This window comes from Salvia splendens, chromosome 13 (assembly GCF_004379255.2).
Source record: "Salvia splendens isolate huo1 chromosome 13, SspV2, whole genome shotgun sequence".
Lineage (NCBI taxonomy): Eukaryota > Viridiplantae > Streptophyta > Magnoliopsida > Lamiales > Lamiaceae > Salvia > Salvia splendens.
Genome location: NC_056044.1, coordinates 23,097,053 through 23,111,252, shown reverse-complemented (window position 1 = coordinate 23,111,252; position 14,200 = coordinate 23,097,053). Strand labels below are relative to the sequence as shown.

Here is a 14,200-nt window from a genome sequence, read left to right as displayed (position 1 = left end):
TTTTTTTGCTTTAAGGGGTAGGGACTATGGCACTAAGATCCTCCTCCACTCAAGTGGTAAATAAGTTGACTAAGGGTAATGAACGCGACTAAGATATAATACTCCTTTTAAATTTATATATACAGCCTTTATTGCACTTGTTAAAATTTGGTAAAATATCACAAACTTTACATTTTGTTTGTTATTTCCTAACCCAGTCCAGTCCAGTCCAAATAAGACATCTTCGGTAAAAATCGTATTATACGTGAGCAATCTTGAAATGTTTATGATATTTTAGTAGTGCCAAGTAGGATAAAAAAAAATACATGGAAGTTAGTCGGATGTGGTGATTGAGCCATGGGAAATAAAAAAACAAAATGTAAAGTTTTTATCTCTTTTGTTATGAATTAACTTCGATAGAAGGGGAATATGCAGTAATGAAAAAGGTTGAAAAGGAGGACTAACGAGAAGGGGAATATGCAATAATGGGTGTCGAAACGGGTAGCGGGTATCGGGTAATTTCCTACCCGACCTGATACCTGGCGGGTATTGGGTACCCGCTGCCCGACGGAATCGGGAAATGGGTCGGGATCGGGTATTCATATTTTGGGTTTTGCGTGTATCGGGTATACCCGATACCCGAGCGGGTATACCCGTTAATCCCGAGAATTACCCGATTGTTAGCATTTTGTAATTTATCATTTTTATTTTAATTATACGGTCACAATATACTTTTTTGTATTTTTCCATCTTTTAATTGGGTTAAGTTTTATAACTTTTTTTAAAATATTTTTCCCTCTCTTCTCACGTCTGCACCAATTCTCCTCCAACCCTCCGCCTCCTTCCATCCGCCGCCATCGGCAACGTCTCCACCCGCCACCACATCACCCGCATATGCCGCCACCGGCAACATCTCCATCCGCATCAGTAGGCATGTGTGTTTTATTTTGTTTATTCCATTGTATTTCCTATTTAATTCACTGTTACTTGCGGCGATAGTACTCATATTACATAGCTTAATCTTGAATTGGATTATTTATTCTTGGATTTATGGGTTTAGGATCGGGTCGGATACCCGCGGTGTCGGGTGCGAGATACCCAACTCGGGTATCGGGTTATATCCCACACAATGCGGGACCGGTATCAGGACTAACATTGGAGGTGAAATCGGGTTCGGGTACCCAACTTGTCGGGTGCGGGTATCCGCAAGTACCCGTTTCAACACCCCTTTATAGGTTGAAAAGGAGGACTAACGATTAATTGAGTATGTTACCAACTTCACCTCTGCGGTTGGTATCCGCCTAATACATGCATTATTTTTCTGATGTGGGCCCATCCAATAAACTTTATTTCTATTTTATTATCTCTTTTATTTTACTTTCTCCACTTTACACACAAAATAAAATATAAATTCTTGTGTCGCCCAAGGAAATGAGTCATCTTCCTTGGGACAGGAGTAAGAAATAAAGAAAAAATTACTGGAGCATTAGTTTTTAGTAATAATGGTAAATAAATGAGTTAGTAAAATGTGTATTCCACTTACTAAAATTAGTAAAAGTGAAATGAGAACTATTTAAATAAGGAAATATGAGAGAGGACCCTAAATTAGTAATTGCTATTCATTTATGTTTTAATGAATACTTATATATGCTTGACATATGTAGAAATAAAGAAGTAGGTTTCAGCTTCATATGGTTCATGCTTGCCATTCTGATGGAAGTAGTAGCAATATAATTTGTCATTTCAACCAATTCGCCACTATACAAAAACAAAAACTCTCCAATTCTCAAAGATAATATAAAACTCAAGAATCAGAAAAGCTGGGGAAAATGCATCATCTTAAGCTTAATAACCTAATAGAAGTACAGCACAGACTTCATAATGTAATATTTGGCGCACTGACTAAAACATTGTGTTTGCAAGTTCAGATATGTCAGATGCAACCTGATCATACTCTCCCTTCAACTTTTCTTGCTCCTCCTGTCCAATCTCTCCCTTGGCGGGCTTGGTTGACACGAGTACACAGCATGTAGGCCTCTTGGTAGCTCCTGCATTGGCGAGGTCCTGAAACGAGCAGTAAATCATACTCCTTTTATCAGTTCACAATTATAACCAACATTTGCATCAACCTAGTTGATGTAGTTAATGTTTTATGCAATGGTAGGGCAAAGCAAGGCCCTAGGACAAACAGGTTCAAAACAAAAGGCAGTGGTGAAGTGAGAATCAATGCAGATTCAGCTGTGGCAATATATGCAGTAGAGGAGAGGGTCGAGGGGGAAATTTTCTGCTTTCAAAGTAAACTCAATATGTACAAATGATTTGTTAGGGAGAGTTGAAACAATAACAAGGGAATACATGAGCACCTACATCTTTGGCTAAACAGGCATAAAAATACGGTTATGTGACTAGTTATCAAAAGATAATAACAGGGCAAGCAATCATACGGGAATGAAGAGAATGCGACTTGCCTCTTTCGATGGAACATAGACATATGGTATATCAGCTTCTTCACACAAGATTGGAACATGAGTGATCACATCAATAGGTGATATGTTCCCCGCGATAACACAGATTCTGCAAGCAAAGAGTAAAGGCTCAGTTTGAAAAACAAAACACAAGAAGAAAAAAAAACCTAAAACAGGTTACTCCGTAAATCAACCAAACGAACGAATCAGGTTAAACGCATACAAACTTCTTCTAGCAATCACTCAACATGATGAACCATGTCAAGGATAGTTCAAATTAATTAAGTTCTTCCCACTTTAATACCATAATCGAAAACGAAACAAAGCCAGCTACAGACAAACAGATGCTAAATTCCAAACGACCAATCATCACTCAACCTTATTCATGTAGCAGCAAAACAAAACTAAAATCGAACACAGCTCACTGAAGCTCATGATTCTATACCATCAAATAAGTTTATGAGCAGACATTTCTCGATATACTACATAGCTGTTCAATTTAACCAGAAACAAGTAAAACCTTTAACAACGAATTAGAAACTGCATAAATTAAGGCTCGATAAATTAGGCTGACAAAATGAAAACGTTTATCAATGGAAACAAGAGGTTGCAACACTAAAATATGATTCAAATCTAGACAAAATCAAGATACCCTTTGTTCCCGCGGCGAATACTTTTGACAACCTCCTTAACTCCTCTCTTCAAGCACTTGTGCTCCGCAGCTGAAATCACGAACAAAAAACAAGGTTACGGAAACAAAACAATTGAACGGAAGTACAGATGTAATAGTAGGATGGATAAAAGAGAGTGAACCTCGGCGAACAAGTTTGAGAGCACGTTTGCTTAGCTTTGTGCCGGCGAGTGGCTTGGCAATGGGGGCGAGAGCCAAGAGCTTCTTCTTCTCCCTCTCCTTTTGCGCAGTTTTCTCAACCTCGCTGTCGCTTCCCATCTCTGCGTGTGTTTGTGTGTGTGGGCGAGCGACGAATTTGGGGTTTGGGGTTCACAGAAGTAGGGTTTTAAGATTAAAGCGTGGCTAGTACTATTTAAATCAACAAAAAGGCCATCCATAATAAGATGAGATTTCGAATTTATGAATTCTTCTTTTTCATTTATACTTTAAAAATAGTTTTATATTAATAACACGATAATTAACACTAAAACCTTTTCTTTATTATAAAAATATATTCAGTATAATGTTTAGGGGTGTCGAAACGGGTAGCGGGTAATGGGTAATTCACATCCCGACCCGATACTCGGTGACAGCGGGAAACGGATATTATATTTTAAAGTTTTGCGGGTATGAGTATACCCGATACCCGCACGGGTATACCCAATAATTGCGATAATACCCGGTATTTTATGGTTAAGGTTTTCAAATTTTTTATTTTAGTTAATTAGTTTTGAATATATGTTGTCCAATAAACTTTATTCATTATTGAATCTCCTCTCTGACTTGTTTCTAATTAAGGTGAGTATTTCTTTTGTTAAGGTGAGTATTTCTTTTATTTTTCCATTCTAATCATATTATTAGTAAGTAAGAGATTAGAAATTACCATTTTTGTGCATAATTAATAGTTGAAATTTTTGTAAATATAGTAAAGTATAAAAACACAAATACAGAATCATAGTGTAGCAACAATCCCAAAATTCATTATGAAATTACAAACATGTAAAATTACAACCAACGGGGTTTGAGTACCTGCGCAACTACGGGTATGGGATACCCGTATAACTATACAGGTCAGGATTAGATAGTAAAATATTGAACTTTTCGGATTCGTGTACCTGCAAAGTCGGATTCAGATACCGCAGGTACCCATTTCGACACCCCTATTAAATAATGTTAATTTAGACGACGTAAGACGTTAACAGTATAAATTGCCAGACCATAGTACAATTTTAAGTTCTTTCCATGTAAGCCCGTTAACTGAAATTGGGCTATTTAGCAGCCCATTTGATGCAACTTTAATTTAATAGGGAACAATTTCGAAGTTTTTCCAGTTTTATGGAGTAGTTTTTTGTTCCAAACTTCAGTTCTTGATTAAAAATCCATCCTACAAAAAGACAGCCTCTTGTGTGTGTGTGTGTGTGTGTGTGTGTGTGTGTGTGTGAGAGAGAGAGAGCCTCTTGTGTGTGTGTGTGTGTGTGTGTGAGAGAGAGAGCCTCTTGTGTGTGTGTGTGTGTGTGTGAGAGAGAGAGAGAGAGAGAGAGAGAGAGAGAGAGAGAGCATCCAATGACCATCAAACTATCAATAAGCTTTAAGTCATGATCATAAACTGAAAAAGTTGTCATTGACACAAATAATCTAAATGAGCAACTGCTGACCATAATCTGCAATACAATTCACAAAAAGTTATGATGTGAAGCATTTAAAGAAGTACAAGAGCTTAAGTTTCCTTGGTTGCAGGGGCCTTCTTCGCAGCCTCTGCAGCAGCCTTCTCCGCTTCTATATCAGCAACTACGGCGTCAATTTCAGCTTCTTCAAGTTGGCGAAGTCCCTGCTCTTTAGTCATTACAGCAACTTCGATGTTCTTTCCTCCACTTTCAACAACCTTTCAAGCAAGATAATAGAAAAAAAATTCTTAGACATGAAATCAAACAATGCATTTGCAGATGTCAATAATCTACCGAAATAGTACCTAGTTATGAAAAACACCATCACAGAGAATTGAGATGCAGCAACACAGATCAAAAGATGGAAAAACATATGCAACCAAGGCATGCTACATAATTAAACAGAATAACATGCCATGCAATAACAAATTCAATTGGCATAACACACAGCACCAGAGATTAGTCACAGTTGCGAATATCAGACTTTTCACCCAGGATAACTTGGTGTTAGTGTTATGTTCAAAATCTGTTCTGCCTAAGTAATTATACTCTTTCCGTCCCAGAAAGTTTGTCACATTTTTCCATTCTCGTCCGTCCCACAAAATTTTTCACATTTTTCCATTTCCGTCCGTCACACAAAATTAGTCACATTTCACTTTTTACCATTTTTGGTAGTGAACCTCATATTCCACTAACTCATTCTCACTCACATTTTATTATAAAACCAATTTATAAAAGAAAGACCCACATATTTCAACTCACTTTCCATTACATTTCTTAAAACTCGTACCCGGTCAGAGTGTGACAAAATTTATGGATGGAGGGAGTAGTAACTAAATGGGCATTTACCTCACACGCTACCCATTATTCAAGAATTGATGCATTCATTATAACAGCAGACCTAAATACAGGACATGCATCATGATCGCCTTTCCACACATAGTTGCGGATGCAGGTTGAATCATGGATCTCTGTAAAGATATTATAATTCATATTTCATAATAGTTCAATGTATTGTGGGAAGAATGCCCATGGATCTCTTTGCCTAGAAAATACATGTCGAGAACAAATAAGGTACAAGGACAAAGTGACAAAGTCAACACACAGTACACATTCTTTGTCAAAGAGAATGCTTGGCAGTGAAATAGCACAATAGTGATAGAAACAAGTGAAATGGTAAATTAAAGTGTCATTCAATTAAAAAACAATTGAGATTCAATTAAAATTTACCTCCAATAGAGCACGGATGGCTAACTTCACGGTTTCTTGGCCAGATGTTTCTGTGTAGTTCTTCTCAAGAAACTCTCTGATGGAGTTAGAATTTCTCCCAGTAGCATTGGCTTTCCACGCTGAAAAAGTGCCTGATGGATCTGTCTGATAAAGTGCTGGAGTACCTGTATGTGGATCAAACCCAATGATCAAGGTTGAAAGGCCAAAAGGTCTCACACCACCACTTTGTGTGTACTTTTGTTGAAGACCAGCAATATAGCGAGTTATGTATTCAACAGTTACAGGATCCTCGATTGTAAGCTTATAACTCTGGCATTCTATACGTGCCCGATTTATCAAAACACGAGCATCTGCCTTCAGGCCTGCACATGCCAATGCTATGTGATCATCTAAGTTGACAATCTTCCTCACTGACCTGAGAGATACCAAATAAAAGTAGGTATTTAAAGTAAAGAGGCTTTATAGACCAGCCAAATTTGAAGTACTTGCATTGATTCACATTGAAACAGTAAAGAGGTATAAACAATTTATAAGTAAAGTTAGACAATTCAACAGGTTAACGAAAAAAAAACTGGCAGGCTCAACATCTTGCCTTAGCCTGGATAATTCACAAGGAATGATGAGAGAAGAAATGGAAACAGTATTCAGGAATACAACTGATCCTCAAAATACTTTGAACTATATGTTAGAACTGTGACTTTCTTACTTATTCTGAGTTCTTGGAAGATATAACAAATGAAACTTGAAGGGTACATACATAAATCAGTAATGGTAATACACTTCTTTTCAAAAATGGCATCCGGTTCAAAGACTCGCATTCTTTTAAAAAGGAATGATGAGAGAAGAAATGGAAACAGCATTCAGGAATACAACTGATCCTCAAAATACTTTGAACTATATGTTAGAACTGTGACTTTCTTACTTATTCTGAGTTCTTGGAAGATATAACAAATGAAACTTGAAGGGTACATACATAAATCAGTAATGGTAATACACTTCTTTTCAAAAATGGCATCCGGTTCAAAGACTCGCATTCTTTTAAAAAGGAATGATGAGAGAAGAAATGGAAACAACATTCAGGAATACAACTGATCCTCAAAATACTTTGAACTATATGTTAGAACTGTGACTTTCTTACTTATTCTGAGTTCTTGGAAGATATAACAAATGAAACTTGAAGGGTACATACATAAATCAGTAATGGTAATACACTTCTTTTCAAAAATGGCATCCGGTTCAAAGACTCGCATTCTTTTAAAAAGGAATGATGAGAGAAGAAATGGAAACAACATTCAGGAATACAACTGATCCTCAAAATACTTTGAACTATATGTTAGAACTGTGACTTTCTTACTTATTCTGAGTTCTTGGAAGATATAACAAATGAAACTTGAAGGGTACATACATAAATCAGTAATGGTAATACACTTCTTTTCAAAAATGGCATCCGGTTCAAAGACTCGCATTCTTTTAAAAAGGAATGATGAGAGAAGAAATGGAAACAGCATTCAGGAATACAACTGATCCTCAAAATACTTTGAACTATATGTTAGAACTGTGACTTTCTTACTTATTCTGAGTTCTTGGAAGATATAACAAATGAAACTTGAAGGGTACATACATAAATCAGTAATGGTAATACACTTCTTTTCAAAAATGGCATCCGGTTCAAAGACTCGCATTCTTTTAAAAAACAGTATCCAGCAGCAGCTCTCTGAATCATTTGAGCTATGAGCTATCAGTATTCACTTCATGTTTTCAAAACTAGTTTGCAAAAGGAGTTCTTAGCATTTTCTTTGCCCAAACAATCCTAACTTCGGAGTTTAAACAATGCAAAAATCCATCTCCTTTTACAGATCAACCCAAGCTTTAAATATCTTTCTTCTCATCCACAGGCAAAATCTTGCCAGAGAAGGCAATGAACACAATGAAACTGATAACTGAAGCTATAAACTCAGCAATGAAAGACTAAGCTCAAACCGAAATTTATTTACCCAACACGTATAAACAACACAGGCCAAGTCGCCGCATATACAAAAAATCAAATGAAATATCATCAAGAAAAATAAATCAAACCTCAATAGCAAACCTTAACCCCTAACTAAATGTATAGCACGATACATATAAACCGCAATAAATTCAGTAGAGAGTGAAAAAACAATATTGCCCGATCTGCAATCATGTGTGGTCGCCGTGCGCGTACCTTGAATCCTGAAGCTTAGGAGTGGACTTCTTCTCGACAGCGAGTACGATAGTGTCGGAGCCGCGAACACCGACGGCGGCGTTACCCTTGCGAACGGCTTCGAGAGCGTACTCGACCTGAAATAGGTGGCCGTCCGGCGAGAAAACGGTAATTGCTCTGTCGTATCGCGCCATATCTCAAAATCTACCGATCCGTCGTTTGGAAGTAATGCAATTTTGTTGATTTGAAGAGGAGTGAGGATGAAATTAGGAAGTTTAAAAGAGAGAGCTTGGGTAACACGACAATTGAATTATAAAAGTGTTGGATTGAAATCGAGTAAAGCCCAAGCTACTAAAATTTCAATTTAACAAACACAAGGCCCATAAAGTGCCCATGAATCAAAAACAACAAATGCCCTCCCTTTCTAGGATAGTTAGTAAGGGAAAAATCCGATTTTGGATACTTTGGAACAAATGTTATATAAAAGGATTTTTTTAAATGGTTAAGAGGCCAACTTTGAGAATAGTGGTTTTAAATTCATATAAAGACGACATTCTCAAAGGCGTGTATGTATATGCAGATATTTCTCGTGTAGTTTTAATTCTTGTAAAAGCCACCAGCATAGTTGACGACTTTAGGAAGAAGAAGGAAATATAGTGGTGAAGGTTTGAGAATGGCTATTAAGAACAAAACACAATGAAATCAACACCGGGAATTTACGTGGTTCGACGTAAGTCTACATCCACGGAAGAACGAGCACACACAATCTTTATTTCGACCTTTGGTGAATACTGAATGTTACAACTGGAAAACGAAAAGAACACTACAAGAATCTAGAAAAAGAAATCACCAATCGCAGGCTCCACCTCTATTTCAAATTCCTCTAGTGCCTTCTTTTGTTTAGCATCAACATATGGAATCTTGGATTCATCAAAAACCACATCACGGCTCACTATAACCTTTTGAGACTCCCGACAACATAGTCTATTTTAACACAATATTGATATCCCAGAAATATGCACTTGACAACTCTTATATCAAGTTTTCCTCTTCTCACATGAGCATAGGCCCTGCATCCAAAAGGCTTCAGCTTACAGAAATCTGGCTTCTCTCCGTACCACCTCTGATCTGGGACAGCAAAATCTATCGCAGATGATGGACATTTATTGATCATCTTAGCAGCAGTCAGAACTGTTTCCCCCCAAAATTTCTTCGGCATTGCAGATGACAACAACATGCATCTCACACGCTCTAGTAATGTCCTATTCATTCTCTCTGCCACTCTGTTCTGCCGTGGGTTTCTAGGGACTGTTTTATGTCTTCTTATTCCCCCTTCTCTGCAGAACTTATCAAATTCAGCTGACAAGTACTCAAGGCCATTGTCTGTTCTTAGGCACTTGAGTGTAGTCCATTTCTGCTTCTCCACCTACACATGCCATTCCTTGAAGTACTTGAAAGCCTCTGACTTTTCTCTCAATATATACACCCATAATTTTCTAGAGAAGTCATCAATTATAGACATGAAATACCTTCCTTCTCCAAGACTTTGTGGCTCTGTTGGTCCCCATAAATCACTATGGGCATAATCCAATAGGAGTTTGGATGTGTGCTTTCCTTTTGAGAAAAGTAATATCCTTTCCCCATAAAGCAATCTTCACACTTCTTCATCGACTCTATCCCTTAACTTTGAATGAAACCTTGTGACTGCAGCAGCTTAAGTCCTTTCGTGCCAACATGCCCCAGCCTTTTATGCCATAATTCTGCCTCATCCCTCGCTACCACATTTGCTTCCCCTACTAGAACCTCTGCATCAACATAATAGAGACTTCTTTTCCGGACTGCTGTTAACAAAACCTTAGAGTTTCTGTAAATTTGCAAATCTCCATTTAAAGATCTGAACTCACAACCCTTAGATTGTAGAACTCCCAGGGATATCAAGTTTCTTTTTATTTCAGAGATCAACCTTACATCACTCAAGTTTATAATAGATCCATTCTGCATCCTTAACCTGATATTTCCAACTCCCTGAACCAAGCAAACTTGATTATTTTCCAACAAAACAGAACCCTTTGATGGCCTTATTTGATCAAACCATTCTTTGTGAGAGCAAATGTGAAAACTACAGCCAGAATCTACTATCCATCTACCTCCAATGTCATTGTCAACCACATTCAAAGCATGTACATCTACTGTCTCCCGAACGACATCAGATGTACCCTGGGCCTGAGATTCTTCTTCATGCTTCCTTTTCCAAGAATAACAGTTCTTCTTGAGATGCCCGGGTTTCTTACAATAATGGCAGGACCTCGTTTCTTTCTTTTCATCTCTTTCTTTTGCTTTTTGGAACTGCACTTTGGGGCCTTTGTTCTTGCCTTTCTGCTTGAACTTCTTGACATTTAGAACATCCCCAATACCTTCTTGGACACTGCTTGAGTTTTGCAGATCCTTAGATTTCAATGCAGACTGCACCTCAATGAGGCTAATGGCTTCTTTTCGGCCATACAACATGGCACCTCTTAGATGCTCAAATGATTTCAGAAGCTCGTTTAATAGAGCTATTGTTTTATCTTCCTCCTCCATTTTAGCATCAACATTCTCAAGATCATCCAATATTTTGTTAAACTGATCCAATTGATCCCTAATAGCTCTATCATCGGTAAATTTAAAGGAGTAAAGTCGTTGTTTGAGGTATAACCTGTTAGAGAGGGATTTTGTCATGTACAGGTCCTCGAGCTTCTTCCAAATTGCCGCAGCGGATTTTTCCCTCGCAACTTCCCCCAACACCTTATCATCAAGATTCAAGATGATTACGTTCCTTGCTTTCTTCAAGATCTTCATTTGCTTTTCAGCAGGATTCTCCTTGAGTTTGGTCGAATCAAGCTCATCATCCAACCCTTGGTGCGTGAGAAGAGCTTCCATTTTCACCTTCCACAAGCCGAAATCGTTGCTACCATTAAATTTCTCAGTTTCATACCGCGCCATCGCCATCCTTCGATTCCCACTGACACATCGCCAATTGAAGGTTTGAGAATGGCGATTAAGAACAAAACAGAATGAATGAACACGGGGAATTTACGTGGTTCGACATAAGTCTACATCCACGGAAGAACGAGCACAGACAATCTTTATTTTGACCTTTGGTGAATACTGAATGTTACAACTGGAAAACGAAAAGAACACTACAAGAATCTAGAACAAGAAATCAACAATCGCAGGCTGATTTTCGCATCTAAGATGAACTATCAAGGATCGATTTAGCTGATCTTTTTCTCTCGTGAACTGAACTCTTCCCGTTTTCCCCCTTTCTGTTTTGTATTGAATAATAATCAGATCCAACAATCCACGGCCAAGATTGAATCTTATCTCTCCTCGAATGTCAGTCGTTGGATCAAATCATTTAACTCAATAAACTCCACATATCTGTTGGTTTCAGGTTCGGTTCATTTTGAGGCCACCAAAACCCAACAAGTGGAATGTAGGCCCTTTAGCCAAATATATTAAAAGTGAAATTAGATATTTATTGGCGACATACAAAAAAGGAAAATTGTGATATTTAATAGCAGACGGAAGGAGTATTTAATTTATATAGTCTATGTGAGAGAAGTCCGTATTACAAATGGAGGTAGAAAGCGCGTGATCTTCCTCGTCTCGGAGACAAAGTGGGTTTCCGACTGCAGCAGCAACACTGACGATAAGCATATGATCAGCATTGGGGTTAGAAATGGAGTAGACAATAGCTATACCCATCTTTGGGTTTACACTAAAACAAACTTAAATCATTATATCAAATTTGTGAGTAAAAATAATATTAAGAGGAGAATATTCTTCTAAATTTGAGTGTATTGTGAATGGTTAGAGTAAAGTTACTATTTGAAGTGACATATACACTAAAATGGGTTCAAGTTTAGTTTAAATAATTGAAGATGCTCTAAATGACACATTTCTTAAAATTGAAACATCACTCTTTCTACTTTTTCTCTCTTTTACTTTGATCTCTCTCCATTTAATTTACAAAACTACATTATATAAAATCTAGTAGTATCAAATTAGAAATGTTTCACTTAGAGCGAGACGGAGGGAAATAATAACATTTATGTACCAAATCCAAAATTATCAATATTGCTTGATCATTGCAACAAAAATAAGGCTTTTCACACTGAATCCATTAAAAATAGTACATGCACTTTCATCACACAGAATTATACTTATAATAAAAACACATGCATAATCCAAACAAATAATAACATATTTAAGAAAACTCAAGCCCAATCCAAAGATATAGTTGTAGCAAATTTATGAAATCTCATGCCTAATCCAAAGAGGCAATTATTTATGAGGAACGAGTAAATACTAGTAGTAGTAGTAGATCAATAAGTTGAGCGGTTGATGTTGGGACCCATATGATAGACAACCGCAGTGTACTCATAAACACTACGAACACGAGCAGGGTCCTTATAATAAGTGCTAGTGATAATATAACCCGTGGCCATCCTAAAGGCGCCGGTGCCTGCCACGATTGAAACCTCCCTCGACTTGGTGGCCAAAGGATTCCAGCCGAGAATGCTAAGTGTGCTGCCCTCGAACTCCCCCTTGGTGAACACAAGGTTGAGGAGCATGTCGAGAGTTGTCTCGCAGAGGATCGGCCATCCCCACGGTCCCCCCTTGCACCCGCCCCACCTCCTCGGAGACTAGCTCGGGCCCGGACGTGACGAGGTTGTCCAGCACCATCACCTTCCCGAACGACGACGGTAGAACGTCGGTTAGGTTGCATTGTGCCACGGTCCAGTCGGTGGGGCTGTCGCCGCCGAGGATGCCGTGGAGGTAGAAATGGAGGCGCGTGATCTTCTTTGTCTCGGAGACAATTTGGGATTCTGATGATAAGCATATCATTAGCATTAGGGTTAGGGTTACAACGAGCTTCTCTATACTCAACTTTCTCGATTTATTTTAGGGTTTTTGGGATAATGAGTTACCATGCAATGTAGTGTACATATATATAAGCGAACGAGGAGAGATACACCATTCACAATTTCTTTTCTTTTCTTTTCTTACGTTAAAAACATTATTTTGTGCATGAGCATTCGTACGAGTAATTAATAGTAGTGTTTGACAAACACGGATTTTACATATTTTTAAGGACTAGATTTGACTCGTTTTAAATGTCAATCATGCAAATTATGTTCTTAAATTGCATATGTTATATATTTGGTATTTTTAATGTATTTGTTGATAAATGATAGGAAAAGACAGAAAAAGATGCAAAAAGGCCAAGGTGCAGCAACCTCAGTCCAAGCCGAGTTTCACGGCATTTTTGGAGTCCAATCAGTGATTAATACATACCATTCTCTTCCTCTTCGAAGGAACTTCGCGTGGATACCTTGAACGTCTAAATTGAAGTTCTGTGGAGAAAGTTATGACCATTCTACGAACATTGCGCAGTGCAGTCAAAGCTGACGGAAATTTAGGCGGAAATTCAAGGAAGAAAATAAATTATGGCCCAAATCTTTCCCATTTCTTGTAAGGCACGAAAATTATAAAAATTAAACCTTTTTCCAGCTTATAAATATCTCCTTGACCTAATTCATAATCCATCTCAGAGCCTCCAATCATTCTCCACATCTACACCTTCTTCCATCCATATTCCACATATAATTCATCCATCTTCCATTGGAGCGGAGCTTAGCAGATCCAGGCAAGAGAAGACTGAAAATTGAAGATTCAAACCTTGGTTTTTATCGATTTCTTTCATGTCTAGCACTTTTATTGTTTTTACTACTTGTCTATGAGTAGTTAAACATCATTTGTAGATTTGTTTTGGTGAAAACTATTATGAACATATTTTGATTTATTGATTTGAACCTTTTCCTAGCTTTTGTGATTGTTTTGCTTGTTCTTGTGCTTTTATTGTTCTTTTGTCTGGCCAACTTTAGAACTATGTTCGTTTAAGTAGATTAATCGAGACATATCAAGTTTTACGTGGTAAAAGGAACGTGTACAACACATAGGTTTA

At 37.7% G+C, this 14,200-nt stretch overlaps 2 protein-coding genes and 1 pseudogene across 3 annotated transcripts; all 3 read right to left on the bottom strand.

Moving 5' to 3' along the window:
* Nucleotides 1–1,699: 1,699 nt before the first annotated feature.
* Nucleotides 1,700–3,471, bottom strand: LOC121760190 (H/ACA ribonucleoprotein complex subunit 2-like protein). The gene is made up of 4 exons (XM_042155827.1): nucleotides 3,258–3,471; nucleotides 3,097–3,166; nucleotides 2,448–2,553; nucleotides 1,700–2,043 (listed from the first exon to the last, which is right to left on the bottom strand). Exons 1-4 carry the CDS (start codon nucleotides 3,391–3,393, stop codon nucleotides 1,882–1,884), a joined length of 474 nt encoding a protein of 157 aa, XP_042011761.1. The 5' UTR covers nucleotides 3,394–3,471; the 3' UTR covers nucleotides 1,700–1,881.
* Nucleotides 3,472–4,690: 1,219 nt separating this feature from the next.
* Nucleotides 4,691–8,486, bottom strand: LOC121760242 (proteasome subunit alpha type-7). Of its 2 annotated transcripts, none has more exons than XM_042155888.1 (3): nucleotides 8,212–8,478; nucleotides 6,009–6,423; nucleotides 4,691–4,996 (listed from the first exon to the last, which is right to left on the bottom strand). In XM_042155888.1, exons 1-3 carry the CDS (start codon nucleotides 8,382–8,384, stop codon nucleotides 4,832–4,834), a joined length of 753 nt encoding a protein of 250 aa, XP_042011822.1. In that variant the 5' UTR covers nucleotides 8,385–8,478; the 3' UTR covers nucleotides 4,691–4,831. The 2 variants fall into 2 exon arrangements, with proteins under 2 accessions (XP_042011822.1, XP_042011823.1); XM_042155889.1 differs by lacking the exon at nucleotides 4,691–4,996 and adding an exon at nucleotides 5,051–5,749 and having other exon boundaries at nucleotides 8,212–8,486.
* A 4,071-nt stretch (nucleotides 8,487–12,557) lies between these two features.
* On the bottom strand, nucleotides 12,558–13,080 carry LOC121760723 (annotated as a pseudogene).
* Between the last annotated feature and the right edge of the window lie 1,120 nt (nucleotides 13,081–14,200).